Here is a 14,365-nt window from a genome sequence, read left to right on the forward strand (position 1 = left end):
GCGTTAAAAATCAATTCTTTTGTCCCGACTTACACATCTGGTGTTTATGGAAATTTTAACAGAAAAATTCACAAGTTTACCACTGATAAACAAACTGATAAGCGAGGTTTAAAAGCGTATTTAAACCTCGGAATTAAAACAGAGACAATGAAATTGGTTCTTTACATATAATAAGTCGGTGATGACCATGGAAACATCCTATCTGTAGAGTGTGACCACCGCGAAGAGGCGCTATCATTAACGAGCATCGGAGAATTTCAGATACCATCACGGAACGACGACACGCGCGCGCTCACATGCCGGAGCTAAAAGATGTACTGTACAACAGTATATCTCTTGTTTTTTCCAGCGGGAAACTTGTGAATTTTTCTTCAAATTTTAAATGCGAGAAACAGATCCCATTGAATGCCATCTATCGGATACTTTGAGATGCAATATTCTGATCTGATCATATATAATCTTATATAATTGTACATATAAGTTCATATATGATTATATTATTTTCAATTTAAATTATAAGGCATGTCTGCAAAATAATACGATTAATATATTTATTTATAAGAACTATAATAAATATGTATTATATAACAGTTATTTTCACGAATTATTGCAGGTAATTTTACTGTTTACGAAAATATTTAATAAAATTAATGTCAATTAAAAAAAAATTAAGTATCTTATGCAAAATTGTACAAAAAAAAGAAAACTTAAAATAACATAAGCAATGAGAAGTGCCGTTTTCGGTCGAAGCGGATTTGAAAGAAGCGAAATACATATCTATAAATTATCGTTTCAATTATTATTTCCTTACTTACTGACATCGTGATTTTGAATATTAATTAGAAACAAACAGAACATGAACAATGATTTTCCCCTTCTCAGAATCTTTTTAATTACACAAAATATACAAAATTTGTTTTCAAAGAAAATCGATCGAAGAGGGTGCCATTTATACTACATATTTACTAAAATTTATTTTGTTGTTATTGTTAATTTACCTTAGATTTTTAGAAGTAATATTTAGTCGATTTCAACCAAAACGGAAGTATATTTGGAGCTCTAACGGCATATATATGTGTATATAGATATATAACTGAATTAATATACTCAATATAAAGGATGAAAAGACTTCAGAGTCTGATCAAAGTACATAAATACATACATATGTATTTATGTACTTTGAATCAGATTCTGAAGTCTTTATATCATGTCTTTCGTTGTGCGTCGTGTCGATGGGATCTCATCTTACATATCGCTCTGCACAGATCATTCTCTTTGCCTTATTTTCTTATTATTCGGTTTGACTGCGATGTATTTTTTCTCCAGACTAACTGATTTGGACCTTTAGTCTCACTAAGTTTCTGTCAAATTGAAACAGTAAACTCACCATGTTAAGGGAGAATATATATTTTTGATATTAATATTATACCACTGAGGATGGCTCGGACCAGGAGCCAAAACGTTTGGATTTTTATAATTCGAGGAATAAATCACATTTATATCTGAACGCACCGTGATCCGCGTTGTGACCCTTACAGCCCTTTCTACTTATATTTTTATATCATGTGTTTTATATATATATATATACTCCAAATATACTTCCGTTTTGGTTGGAATCGACTAAATATTACTTCCAAAAATCTAAGGAAGTGATTCCACCCATTTTAACATTATATATATATATATATATATATATATATATATATATATATATATCCCACACAGCACATAATATTGCAGAAATATTGCAGTAATATTGCAATATAGTGGAAATATTACGTATTACAATGAAATATTTCAGAAATATTACTAATGTATTACACGTTTTTAAATAATATTGAAATATTACAGTAATATTGCTGCAATATATTGTTGAAATATAATACTTTAAGTAGCAAAATAATGTCAAATGACATTTTAATGACATCTTATTGACGTCATTAAGACGTTATTAAGGTATCACACAATCATACGTATTGCACAGATAATATATACCAGTTAAAGAATTTTGGACTGAAAGAAAGAAAAATCCAAATAAAAAAATGTGATGAAATCAAAAGAGACTGCTTTTGGGGAATAAAAGTGATTAAGATAAATTTTATAAGTGGTGGTGTTTAATTTTATAACTTGTTATTTGTTTTGTAATAATAATAGGTAATTATATATACAATTAATTTTTAATTAAGAGCCAGTAAGTAAATTGATAATAAAATAAATAAATAAAATTTAAAATTTATATTTCTTATATAATCAATATTAAACTTTTCAAATTACGAGTTTGTCACACGGATAAACAGAACGTTTCTGAGTGCGTAAGTGGAGGGAAGAACGCTAGTGTGTGTGGCTATGCGCTTGGTCGCAGCACCGACCCCCACCATTCCCGGTCTTCTCTCGCTGTCTCTTACATGGCTCCGTGGGACCACGCAATCACGAGTACGACACCGCACAGAAACAATCGTGTTAATTTCAAGTAATTTTTCTTTATTTAATAAATATTGTTCACACAAATATTTTTAAAAGTATTTTTGTATAATTATTACTAATATGTACATACATTGTACATATAGATTTGGCGATTTGTCTTTAAATCCAAAAATAGAGATTACGTGGCATAATGGTCTGCAAAAACCACGTTAATATCATAAAAATCATTTCAATGACCATCTTAAAATACATATATTTGCCTTTATAACCTTATTGAACGAGTCTCTAATGAAATTAACGGCTTCATACTTAAATCTTAATGCTAATTTAACCTCAAAATTTTTAACAGTTTAATCCAACTGGAGCCCTTTGGAGATACGTGATAGAAATATGCCGATCCCAAATCTCCTAAAAAGCAGTTTAATCATTAATTAAATGATTTAATCATTATTATTTAACCATTTACATGATTTTATAATAATTATTGTTCTTATGCTATATGTTACAGTATTGCTTTCCATCAGTGGATGTTCATGCAGTCCAGAGCAGCACCAAGTAGTTTGATAGAAGAGCAAAAGATTTATTTATTAGATATGTAAGTATAAGAAAAAGTTAAATTTGATATAAACCATACTTTCCAATATTAATCGTCAATACTGAAAATCCAAAGTATACGTGTAACATCAACTACAGATTTTCAGTATACATAGATAGTGAATATCACAATACAGATTCATACTTAACCTACTTTTATGTTTAAAATATATAATTATATGTAAATAATAATTACTGTTTTTGTATTATGTTGCAGTGTTACAACGTTGCTTTCCATCAGAGGAAGTTCACGCAGAGCAGCACCAAGCAGTTTGATTTCTATCAAACTCTTCTGAGCGACAGCTTCATTTATTAGATACATAAGTAAGAAAAATTTAAACTTGGTATAAACTGCGTTCCAATATTTTAATATCCAGTACTGAAAATCTAAAGTGTATGTATAACATTAACCATAGATTTTCAGTATAGACAGTGAATATCGGAACACGTCATACTTAACCCCGTACTCTTATGTTTTAATATGTAATTATTTATGAAATAAACAGGGTGATTTTTATTTCGTGTGCCAATCATCTCTGCTATAATTATCTCAGAAAGTATTGATTTATTGGAAAAATGTTTCAGATAAAAGTTGGAGAGTTCAAGGAGGACCAATAGACAATTTTATTAGATTTTGAGTCCGGGACCTGTGTTAAGCCTAATAGGATCCAAGTCAAATTATTTAAATAGAAACCCTCTTTTTATGGTATCATATTTTTCTACTAATTAATATGAACAACTTTTGTCTGAAACATTTTTTTATTTGCCTTATACTTTTTGAGATATTCAAGGAAAACTTGGTATTTTTTTCAATATTTAGCTTACAATAGATGTTTGTCAATAAATGTTCGTCGGAGTGAAAAGTGGTACAGGATTTTTTGACTTGATTTGGTTTCAAGAATATACTGTTGCAATAGTATTCTAATTTCTTTAAATAATTGTGTACACAAGAATATACTGTTGCAATAGTATTCTAATTTCTTTAAATAATTGTGTACACATGAAAGCTTCAAGAAAATGTATACACAAATATTTAAAGAAATTAGGGTATTATTGCAATAGCATATTCTTGAGACCATATCAAGTCAAAAAGTCTTGTATCATTTTCCCCTCCGATAAGCATTTATCAAGATATAAGCTAAATATTAAAAAAATTACCAAATTTTTCTTGAATATCTCAAAAAGTATAAGGCAAATAAAAAATGTTTCAGACAAAAGTTGTTTATATTAATTAGTAGAAAAAGATGATGTAATAAAAAAGGGAGTTTTTATTTAAAAAATTTGACTTGGACCCTACTGGGCTCAACATGGGTTCCAGACTCAAAATCTAATAAGATCATCCATTATTCCTCTATAAACTCTCCAACTTTTATCTGAAACATTTTTCCAATAAACCAATACTTTCCGAGATAATTAGTGAGGATAATTGGCATACAAAATAAAACTCACCTTGTATAATTAGATATAAATAATAATTACAGTTTTTGTATTATGTTATAGTGTTACGTCATTCTTTATCAGTGAAAATTCATACAGTGCAGAGTAGCATGGAGCAGTTTTGAAGAAGAAAGAGATAGAAAGATAATATCAATATTATTTTCTTAATATTGTATGTAATACTATTATTAAAAATAACAATTTGATAAAATTTAATAATATTCATTAAAATGTTTTAATTTTTAGCAATATTAAATAAATATTATCTAATATTACACAAATAATATTATTGCGTTTACAATATCAATATTATTTTAAAATTGTATGTAACAATACTATTAAAAATAATTTAATAAAATTTAATAAAAATTATTAAAATGGTTTTTTAATTCCTAGCAATATTATACAAATATCACGCAAATATTATAATAATATTACCGTAATATTACTGATATATTACTGATATATATATCAGTAATATTACTGATATTCATTTTCGCGAACATTCTAATATTACTGATATATATCAGTAATATTACTGCAATATTTCTGATATATTTCATTGTAATATTGCAATGAAAAAATAATATTGCTGCAATATTTCTGCAATATTATGTGCTGTGTGGGATATATATATATCAGGGTGAATTTTAATGGATGTCCCATCCTTTTACCATCAAAGTTACAGGCCGATAAGTTACCGACCACACCTCTAAAGATTTTCGCGGCCAATACCTGTTGTAAGATGACCCCATACAGAAAAAAAGCCATTGGATCGGTTTTCGCGGTCCCCACGAATACATGGTGGTCGAATTTATATGTGGTGGTCGTCACGTATAACAAAAAATATTAATTTTTTTTCGTTTTCGATATAAATTCGACCACCATGACCTAGATTTTGATGCGTACTTTAATTCTAGACAAGAATTTTGTATTTCTATAAAGCCAATTAAAAGATTAGTGCTAAGAAAAAACCGGTTAGGATCACGGCTTTAGGATCACTTTAACTTTTAAAGTGAAGATGAGTTCAATTTCTCATATTAAAATATCTTGTAAAATATATTTTAAACAAGAAGCGCAATTTTATTCGAAAATATTATTGTAATATATTATTCTATATGAATTTTCTGCATATGCGTAATTGTTTGTTTTGTTATCAAGTAACGATAAGATAAATTTTATATTGATTCATTAATATCGTATCCACAGTTTTTGCGCCGCGTTCTTTTTCAGGGTTATCATATATATATTGAGTATTCCTAAAGGAGGCACGCCTACCTGGAAGCGTTAAGAAAACATGCATTCCCTGATAGAAATATTTTGCTGAAATTCTCTTTCAATTGACCCCATTTCATTATTATTCCGTACGTTTTATGATACCTAACATAAAACGTTAGTATATTTAATTATATTTAGTATATTTAATTATCACCATTCTTTTACAAACAACTCAAAAAAGACAATTTTTGAGTTATATTGTTGTACCAAATGAGCGATACAATGTCGACATAAAGATTTTTAACTATGTTTAACTATTTTTGACTATTTTTAAAAGTAGCATTCGATTTTATATGCCACATAATAATTTTGAAACACATACTGCATTAATTTGAGCTTAGTTAGTTTATCGTTACATAATAACTAATTGTAAGGTGATATACACAAGGAGGATAAGAGATAAAAGAAAAGAAGGAAACGGAATTAAGCATTAAGATCCGTTCTACAATGTGTCGTATATCGGAGTCAGGTGTGGGCGCATATACTACGTACTGCGTTATTGTCGCTTGTATAAAGTGTTGCAAGTCGATTATCGCAACAAAAGATAGTCAACTCATGTTTTATGATTTAAGACTAACGACAAGAATTTTCAACTTTCGTATTAGACTTTATTAAATTTGCATCATGAACATTGTTGTTGACATCTTCGTGAAAGTAATCTAATTCGTGTATAATTTGAGAGTTTAAATTAATAATAAATTGCAATACAAAGTACTAAAGTTACATTATTTATGCCCAACGTATATTCAATTGTGGAATAGGTCCGTATTAAAATCTGACGACAAGCGATGACTTGTTGTAAAACGGGTTTAAGCAAAAGTATATTTTCGTTAACTAGAAATCTTTATTTCACAGTATTTTTTTCGATAGCATGACGTTTACGTCAATACAAGATAATGTATTATTTTCTCACGTGGAGAACTTGAGGAATATATCATGCAATTCTAAACCAATAATATTATCATCGATCACAATACGCGAGCGATCCGTTTCGATTGAACATCAACATCGTATATTCTCAAGTTAATTCGAATCGATCAGTTTAGCCTTCTTTATAGGCATGTTTTTGTAATATGCCGCGATGCATGTATCGCTCGTTGTGATGAGCAACCGATAGCGGAAATTTATCGTTAAATTCGATCGCTGGTTTATTCAACAACGATCGCTCATCATTGCCATACATAATAAAAAAAAGGCTTCAATTAACGATTCATCTATTTCGTTTATTAGATCATAAATTTTTCACGATCGTACAGAAACAGAAGTTCAATCGATCATAGCTTATCAATAAATTTGCAATAGCACACGTAAAAATTAATATAGTATCACCATATTATCCTAAGTAAAGAGGAAAAAGGACAAAAAAAGAATGTCATGCGAAATCCAGGTTCACGCGAAGTAAGCAGTAGCCGAAGTGCGACATACGTTATTTTGCACTATCATAAATAACGTGATCACCGTGCTTTCGACATAAATGACAACGATGGAGCACGAGCTATCGTGCCGACCCTATACCGATCGTTGGGTGAGAATCTACGGCTAATTGTAAATGCATTCTCGATAGTAAAAAAAAGAATATATATTTTTTTATTCCGGTCGCCTTAGGTGGGAGGTGAGTCCAGTGACATGAGATCCAACTTGATAACGCCGGTTGTGAGGCTAGGAACGGCCGTAATCTGAAACGAAAATTGGAGTAATGTAGGGAATGATCGTTAGAGTACATGAGGCGCATCGTTTTGATATGTTTCTCAAGGTATCGCCATGGAATATCGCGAAATGGGAATACTGCGCATTACGCAACCGAGAGAAAGATAAATAAACACGCGTGTGTGGCGTCGTCTGAGTCACCGCGCGTAAAGATAGTTGACTCCGATAGCGAAAGTAAGACGCAATACGCTGGCGCGCGTTTGCTTTTCACGATAATTTGCAACGGAAAGACAGGGCGTCGTCTGATTCGACTCACGAAGCAGATTTGGAAGCTGAGCGAGCGTGGTAAGAATTAAGATATGAACTGACGCAAATGAGCGTGACCAAACGCGAGCGCTTTGATTTTTCCATTGTTATCTATTTTTTCGAATATATAATTGAATATATTTAAAAACTATAATATAAAATACTTTCGAACGATTGGGAATAATTTCTGTCAAGTTAACGAATTTTAATATAGCGGAGACGAAAATTATAATTATTTGTAATTTGTATATCATCCTGATGCCCGTTCTAGACTGAAGGATGAGCCGACTCTCGGCTCATCCGCCTTCTATAGTGTACGTGACATAAACTATACATAACCTATAGATTTTTACCCGTCTACACCACTCACTCGGATGAGCCGAGAGTCGGCTCATCCTCCAGTCTAGAACGGGCATGAAGGGCTACACATGAATACGATCGAGATAGGCTGATATTTCATGTGTCGTATGACAAATTTATTAAGCATGTTGATTGGCTGCAGGATAGAGAAATTATCGAGTTTCTAGAAATTCTCTATCTTGTAGCCAATCAGTACGACGTGAAATATGAAATATCAGCCATAGGTACTTGTGTTTAAGATATTCAACTGACTTCACGCATAGCAGCCTTCAGCGTGAAGGAGCAAGTCTCGCTGCGAGATAAAAACAAATTGCGTCATTTTCACTTGGGAATGAAAGCAAGCGAACGCGGTAAGAAAGAAAATGGGCTAAACGCGACCGTGTTGTTCTGATTTTTCCATTGTTCTATCCTTTTATCTTTTTGAATACACACAGAAATGTTTAAAAATTGATAAAATACTGCAGAATGATTAAAAATAATTTCTGTTAAGTTAACGAATTTTAACTTATCGAAATAAATCGGAGACGAAAATTACTAATTATTTGTAATTTCTGTACCGCCTTGAAGGTTGCTACATATGAATATCGCGATTCTTGCGTTCAAGATATTCAACCAACTTCGGCCTTCGGCGTAAAGTGAACGAATGTGCTCGAATCTCGCTGCGAGCTGAAGTGAATCGCGTAATTCTTGCTCGGGAATAAAAACGATCGTGAATTGATTACACCGGATCATGTATCGACAATTCGAGCACGAGCATTCAAGTAGAATCGACTCGACGCGAGGCCTCACCTCTACGCCTTGCTCTTGCTCGTCTGCCGTTTGTTGTGCTCAGTGTTCATCAGCTTGGTGAGGATCTTTCTAGAATGGCCGCTCGGGTCGAAGTGATTCGTATGCGCGACGGCCTCGCGTTTGCTCCTCTGTTTACCGCCGTGTGCGGTGAAGATGTGCTTGTCGTAGTCGTAGTTGAAGTGCTCGTACTCGTCGACGTGCGCCTCGGACATAGTTCACGAGATTCTATTTCTCGGGGATGCTTGTAAGAAAGGAAAGTCGCGGCGCGACGCAGATTGCGCGAAATGGTACGCTCGTGTAACGACTCGACCGGGAGGATCGATTCGACACTGGTCGCGCGGCGTTCGCCGACCCGAGTTTATATACCAGCTACCAGCGACCCGTTCGCGTGGGCCGTACATGCGCACTTCGCGCGACGTTGCCGGCGTACCAGGCCCGGTGCTTCTTCGCCGGCGACACGGTCCCTCGATGGCACGGTACAAATTTAATATTTAATATTTTCCTTTAATTAATTCCGCGTGGAAAAAAAGAAAGGAAATTGTTTTCCCTTGCGCAAGTTCGTGCAAGTTCGCGCAACTGCGTAGTATCTGCGTGTCGAGATGCGTGGCCTTCACGACTCCGATAACGTATCAAGAAGTGTCTCATTTCGACCTGGCTTTTTCGTAAAAAATTATGCAACTGCGGACTTGGATTATCTATATCAGTTGCAAAGGAAGAAATAAACAAATCGCGAGGCATACAAAGTTCGTACGTACGCGGCGCAACGTTACGACAATGTTACGTAGGGGAGACCGGGGCTAATTGGTACATGGGGCAGGTAGGTACACGGCAATTATTGCAAAAGTGACAAAAGATAATATTGCATAAAAAATATAGTATTTCCGCAAAAACATTGCGATAATATTTCAATTAGTTATTTTAGGCTGAGTGGCGTATTTTCACAAACCGAAAATAGTTTTAGTTTTGTATAGCCAAAAGTAAAATATATCAGTGATGTATTAAATGTTATATTTATAAATCTGGTCATTTATAATAATTAATAATTCTAACTGTGTCTTTAAAATCTCTATTTTAAACGTAATAACTTCCAGTTATGTTAATGTCTTAAAACATTTTTTTGTTTAAACAATAATCAAAATATCTAAATATGGCAGGTCGGGGCTGGTTGTGACGGGGCAAGTTGTTACTGCTGTTCTACTTATTATAATTTCGACCAACTCCGTCGATGTTACACATAATTTCGGCATAACAGCGGCAGATATTTTAATCTTATGTAAGATTTCATCGTTAACGTTTCTTATTACGTATCAGAACCAGTCAATACAGAACATCAGTTAAATTACATTTATATTATAATTTTGCACTCAACAATGTAAGTGTAATATAACCCATATTGTTACATATATGTTGTTATTTCTTTTTATTAAATATATTATACTTTGAAAACTGGGTCTTTCGCAACTTAATCCAGTACTGTAACAACTTACCCCGTATGTGGAGCTGGTTGTTACAAATGTCGTCGCCTAATAATTGTTATTGGTACAACAAAATTAACCTTAGAACTCATAACTGGGGTCGATTTCGACCCCAGGCAAACTTTGAACTACGCTCCTGAGCTAGCGAGTGATATTATCGACTCAGGACCTGAACCATAATTCATTTCAACTCTCTAAAAGTAAGATTATGTCGGGCGCAGCGTTGGTTGTTCGCTGGCAGTGAAACAGCACCGTCGCAAAGCGTGCGTGGGGTCGATATTGACCCCAGTTGTGAGTTGCCGTTTGTGTTTCGTCGGTAAGCTAATTTTATATTTTTTGCTAGAATCAATATATTTCATGTATTATTACGTAATCTGAGCATAAATAGTCATAAATATTATTTAAGACGAAATAGGGGAGAGTGGGGGAATTGGGAACACTTAACTTCTAACGCTAAAAAATAATAGAGAAAAGTTATAAACTAAATCAACTTTTATTGCTACATAGACTTCGGTTATCTATGTACTTAGTAGTCATAACAAAATTCTTAAAAATTTACGTTTTAATAAAAATATAAACAAAAACAAAAAACATTGCCGTTCCTATTTACCCGATACCCTATGGGGTAATTGAGATCATCCCGCGGGGGAAATGGGAACCAATAAATACCGCGTGCCGACCTCTTTTTGGTGTCTTCAATTCACACAATATCACACAACTATCACAACTATCACACAACTTAGTCGGTAAAAATCCCGTTGCCTATAGAAGATTGACATTTCGCAGAAAATGGCTGGGCGATATAATGTTTCATTTTTTTCATATTTTTTACTATTTTGTATCAAATAAAAATAAAATAATACTTGAAATACAATTTTTTATGGTTTTTTCATCGACTTTTTCCATATTTCAACTTTGCGAATTTCTTCATTTTTATAGTTCCAAATAAATATACTTTTTGAACAGAATATAGCGATGACAATTTTTTTCCAATAGTCTAATGTGTCCTCTTTAAAACCCCGTTTGAAATTTGAAAATCGGTTGATTACAAAAAAAAATACAAATTTTTGTTTAAAAAAAGAGGTTTTTGCTGATTTTCTGCATTTTTCGGTCTTTAAATGGCTTTTTCACTAACTAAACTTAACTAAAATTAAATTTATCGCATACCATTCTCTTCTTTATTAAAAAACAAAGAAATTCATGTACTATTAAGGCCCTTTATCTCTGTAGGACCGGTTTTACGATAAAAAAAATCGTGGGGTCGATATTGACCCCAGTCATGAGTTAAAAGGTAAAAAAAATGGCTCATGAGTTCTAGGGTTAATTATACCTACTATTTAGTTAAAAAAATAATTTTTATGTTGTATAAGCATGCGTCTATTAAAAAATCCTTTTGCGGCTTGTATTCTATTTATTAGTTACGTGTAAAAAAATCTTAAAAAAAAGTGTACCAACTAGTTCCGGTCTCCCCTATTATAGGCATATCGCTCGCTCGTGGAAACATCGATAAGAATTAATATGTTTCTATTTTTATTTTCAGAAGTGTTAAAATATTTTCAAGGACGAAATAACTGGACAGATAAAACGGCAACAAAATAAGGATACGCGTCGCGTATTGTTATTGGGCAGTCATTCTGGAAGCGTCGTCGAAGCCTGCGAATGTACGTATTTAGTCGTAATTTCTCAAAAATTTTAGAGAGTGACTTTGATTAAATCTCCATTAACTTAGCGACTAACTTATCAAGAAATATCTATTTATTAACTTATTAATTATTTTGTTGATATGAATAGAATAAAATTAATAGAGGCAAGAAAAACGCTCTCTCAAGATATAACTAGAATTATTGTACCTATATGATTTTGCTTTAAGCAACTCTGCCGGTTGAATTAATCAATTACATTCGGAGCTTGGTCGAAATCACTCTTAATCTTAACTTATTTCGCGTATTCCATTAGCTAGCTTATACGAGCAATACGAGTCCGATAATTTCTATAGATATTGTTATCTGTATGAACCATATATTGAAGATTAATTTAGATGAAATAGTTTAGCGTGAGCGAGAAGTCGTCGGACACAACGTTGCCGTTTGCAGCATAATCGGATATTCAGCGACATAGTGGAATATAATTTAATAATGTTATCGCAAGTCTTTCATACGGTTTTCTTCGTACGCAGATCTTCGTTTCCGTTGCGCCGTTGCACCCAGTAGTCCTTACTAACGTGGCTAATCTATACGTTCGACGCGACCTAGAAAATTCCAACACGTAAGCCCACCCGACACTCAAGTGCATTGCCTTCCGCGAGTTCTATAGAGCGTGTATTTCCAGCGTCGGTACGACCGCACAATAGTGCGCTGTTTTTAGCAGAGCGCGTTTGTGGTTTCCGAGAGCAGTTTATACTCAAAGTGATATATTTCCTCTTATCTTGCTGGTTATTCAATGAAACATTGAGGAATCGCGCAGCCTGCACGCCGTTGCAAATTCGAAAAATTTGCGAGAATGAGAGAGGATAGAGGAAAGAACAAAATGAAAGGAATAAAAACGACTAGTTATATACGAGTATTTAGCACTAGAACTACCGAAGATTAACTTATACTTATTTCTACAAATTTATAAATTTATAAATTTATTTATATTTGTATATTTCAATAAAAGTCAGAGAAAATTTCAAAAATTGTGATGTTTTAAAAATAAATAATAATTTAAAAAAATTTCAAACAAGTCATTTTGATCCCCTTGGTAGTTCTAGTGTTAAGGAATCAACGTGTGCATTGCCGATAGGAAAGTGCGTGTCACGTTGTATTCTAATCGTTTGCGAGTAACACATAAGTACGTGACACTTGCAATCTACCTTGCGGAGGTGCCCGCTCGTAACGGGGACGTAAACAACTCGGGAAATATTTTGTTGTTACATTCACCGAGCCGGGTTATAGATATCACCGACTCGGTGCTGTTGCGGAGGAAAGCTGATATCACGCATTAACACACGCGCAATCAATCGAGCTTCTATGTCGTACGATGCTCGACGCGAAGCGAAGCTACCGAAGCGTGAAAGACAGACGATGTCACGCCACCGACGACATTTCATATATTACATAGTTCCGTATTTTTTAATCATCTTGCTCTTGATCGCGCGATCGCAGTAACGAGTCCTGTAACTTTGTTTTACAGCTGAGTTTTATTTGGCAGAAATTTACGGAAATTTCCCCTCGACGTTGGCGAGTCAATAACAATACGAATCGTGAATAACGTCACGATGAGGGCAGTAAAGATAAATAATATCGTATTCTAACATTTTATTGAGAAAAAAAATAATAGTTGCAATTATCACAATTTCATTATAATTTTTAGTTATTTTTGGTACTAACTACATTTTTATAATAGTTATTTTAACAATGCGAATTATAGTTGACTCTATTCTACATGAGTGCTTTTCATTTAGTGACACAAGAGTTATTCTGTTCTTTTTCAACGTCTAGTGAACAACAAAGATAGAGTGACGCTTGACTTGTGTCGTTAACTGGAAAGCATCCATTATTATTTTCATAGCTTTAAGATGCATTTATTCAACCATATAAATAGTTTTATACACTCTAACTTGCGATTTGTGTATAGTATAAGTACTATAATAATCGTACGATAACAATATGACCATAATTGCAAGATTATGCATATAAAGTTATTTTTACTAATATTGTAGCAATAATAACTATAAAAATAAGAACCCAATCATAATTATTTTACTATGCAATTATAGTTGCAAATACCAAACATTTTCTCTCATTGTCAATGTTGCTATTTACGGGAAAATTTGACACGTTGCGAAGTCCGTAATTCGCGGCAGTGTATGTTTTTGCAGCGAGAGAATGTATAATGTTTATTCAAGATGATATCACTGCTATTAATTAACTATACAAAAACAGATGTTTTATATTCGAATGTTTATATTCGATATATTCGAACATTCTTTATATATAGCGTCGCATCATTTTTCAGGTTCATCAGGTGTTATTAAATGTCGCGCCTGCGAATCTGGCATATCGTTTGTATACTCA

The 14,365-nt window shown here is 33.1% G+C and overlaps 2 protein-coding genes across 5 annotated transcripts in view; one reads left to right on the forward strand and one right to left on the reverse strand.

Annotated features, from left to right (window-relative positions):
* Positions 1-6,557: 6,557 nt before the first annotated feature.
* LOC139820115 (nuclear protein 1) lies at positions 6,558-9,180 on the reverse strand. The gene is made up of 2 exons (XM_071790122.1): positions 8,836-9,180; positions 6,558-7,409 (listed from the first exon to the last, which is right to left on the reverse strand). Exon 1 carries the CDS (start codon positions 9,045-9,047, stop codon positions 8,838-8,840), a length of 210 nt encoding a protein of 69 aa, XP_071646223.1. The 5' UTR covers positions 9,048-9,180; the 3' UTR covers positions 6,558-7,409; positions 8,836-8,837.
* Positions 7,585-14,365, forward strand: part of LOC139820112 (phytanoyl-CoA dioxygenase, peroxisomal-like) — an 87,830-nt gene continuing 81,049 nt past the window's right edge. For 2 of the 4 annotated variants that reach the window (XM_071790113.1, XM_071790118.1), the window contains exons 1-2: positions 7,585-7,725; positions 11,851-11,971. The gene's annotated coding sequence lies outside the window, so the exon portion shown is untranslated. Of the gene's footprint in view, positions 7,726-9,500; positions 9,653-11,850; positions 11,972-14,365 lie in introns of those variants that run through there. The other 2 variants (XM_071790112.1, XM_071790116.1) reach the window with 1 other exon arrangement.

The sequence above is a fragment of the Temnothorax longispinosus genome, chromosome 10 (assembly GCF_030848805.1).
Source record: "Temnothorax longispinosus isolate EJ_2023e chromosome 10, Tlon_JGU_v1, whole genome shotgun sequence".
NCBI classification, from domain to species: Eukaryota; Metazoa; Arthropoda; class Insecta; order Hymenoptera; family Formicidae; genus Temnothorax; species Temnothorax longispinosus.

Bases quoted from the DNA above. Each gene is read 5' to 3' on its own strand.
- LOC139820115 (XM_071790122.1), bottom strand. From the start codon at position 9,047: ATGTCCGAGGCGCACGTCGACGAGTACGAGCACTTCAACTACGACTAC.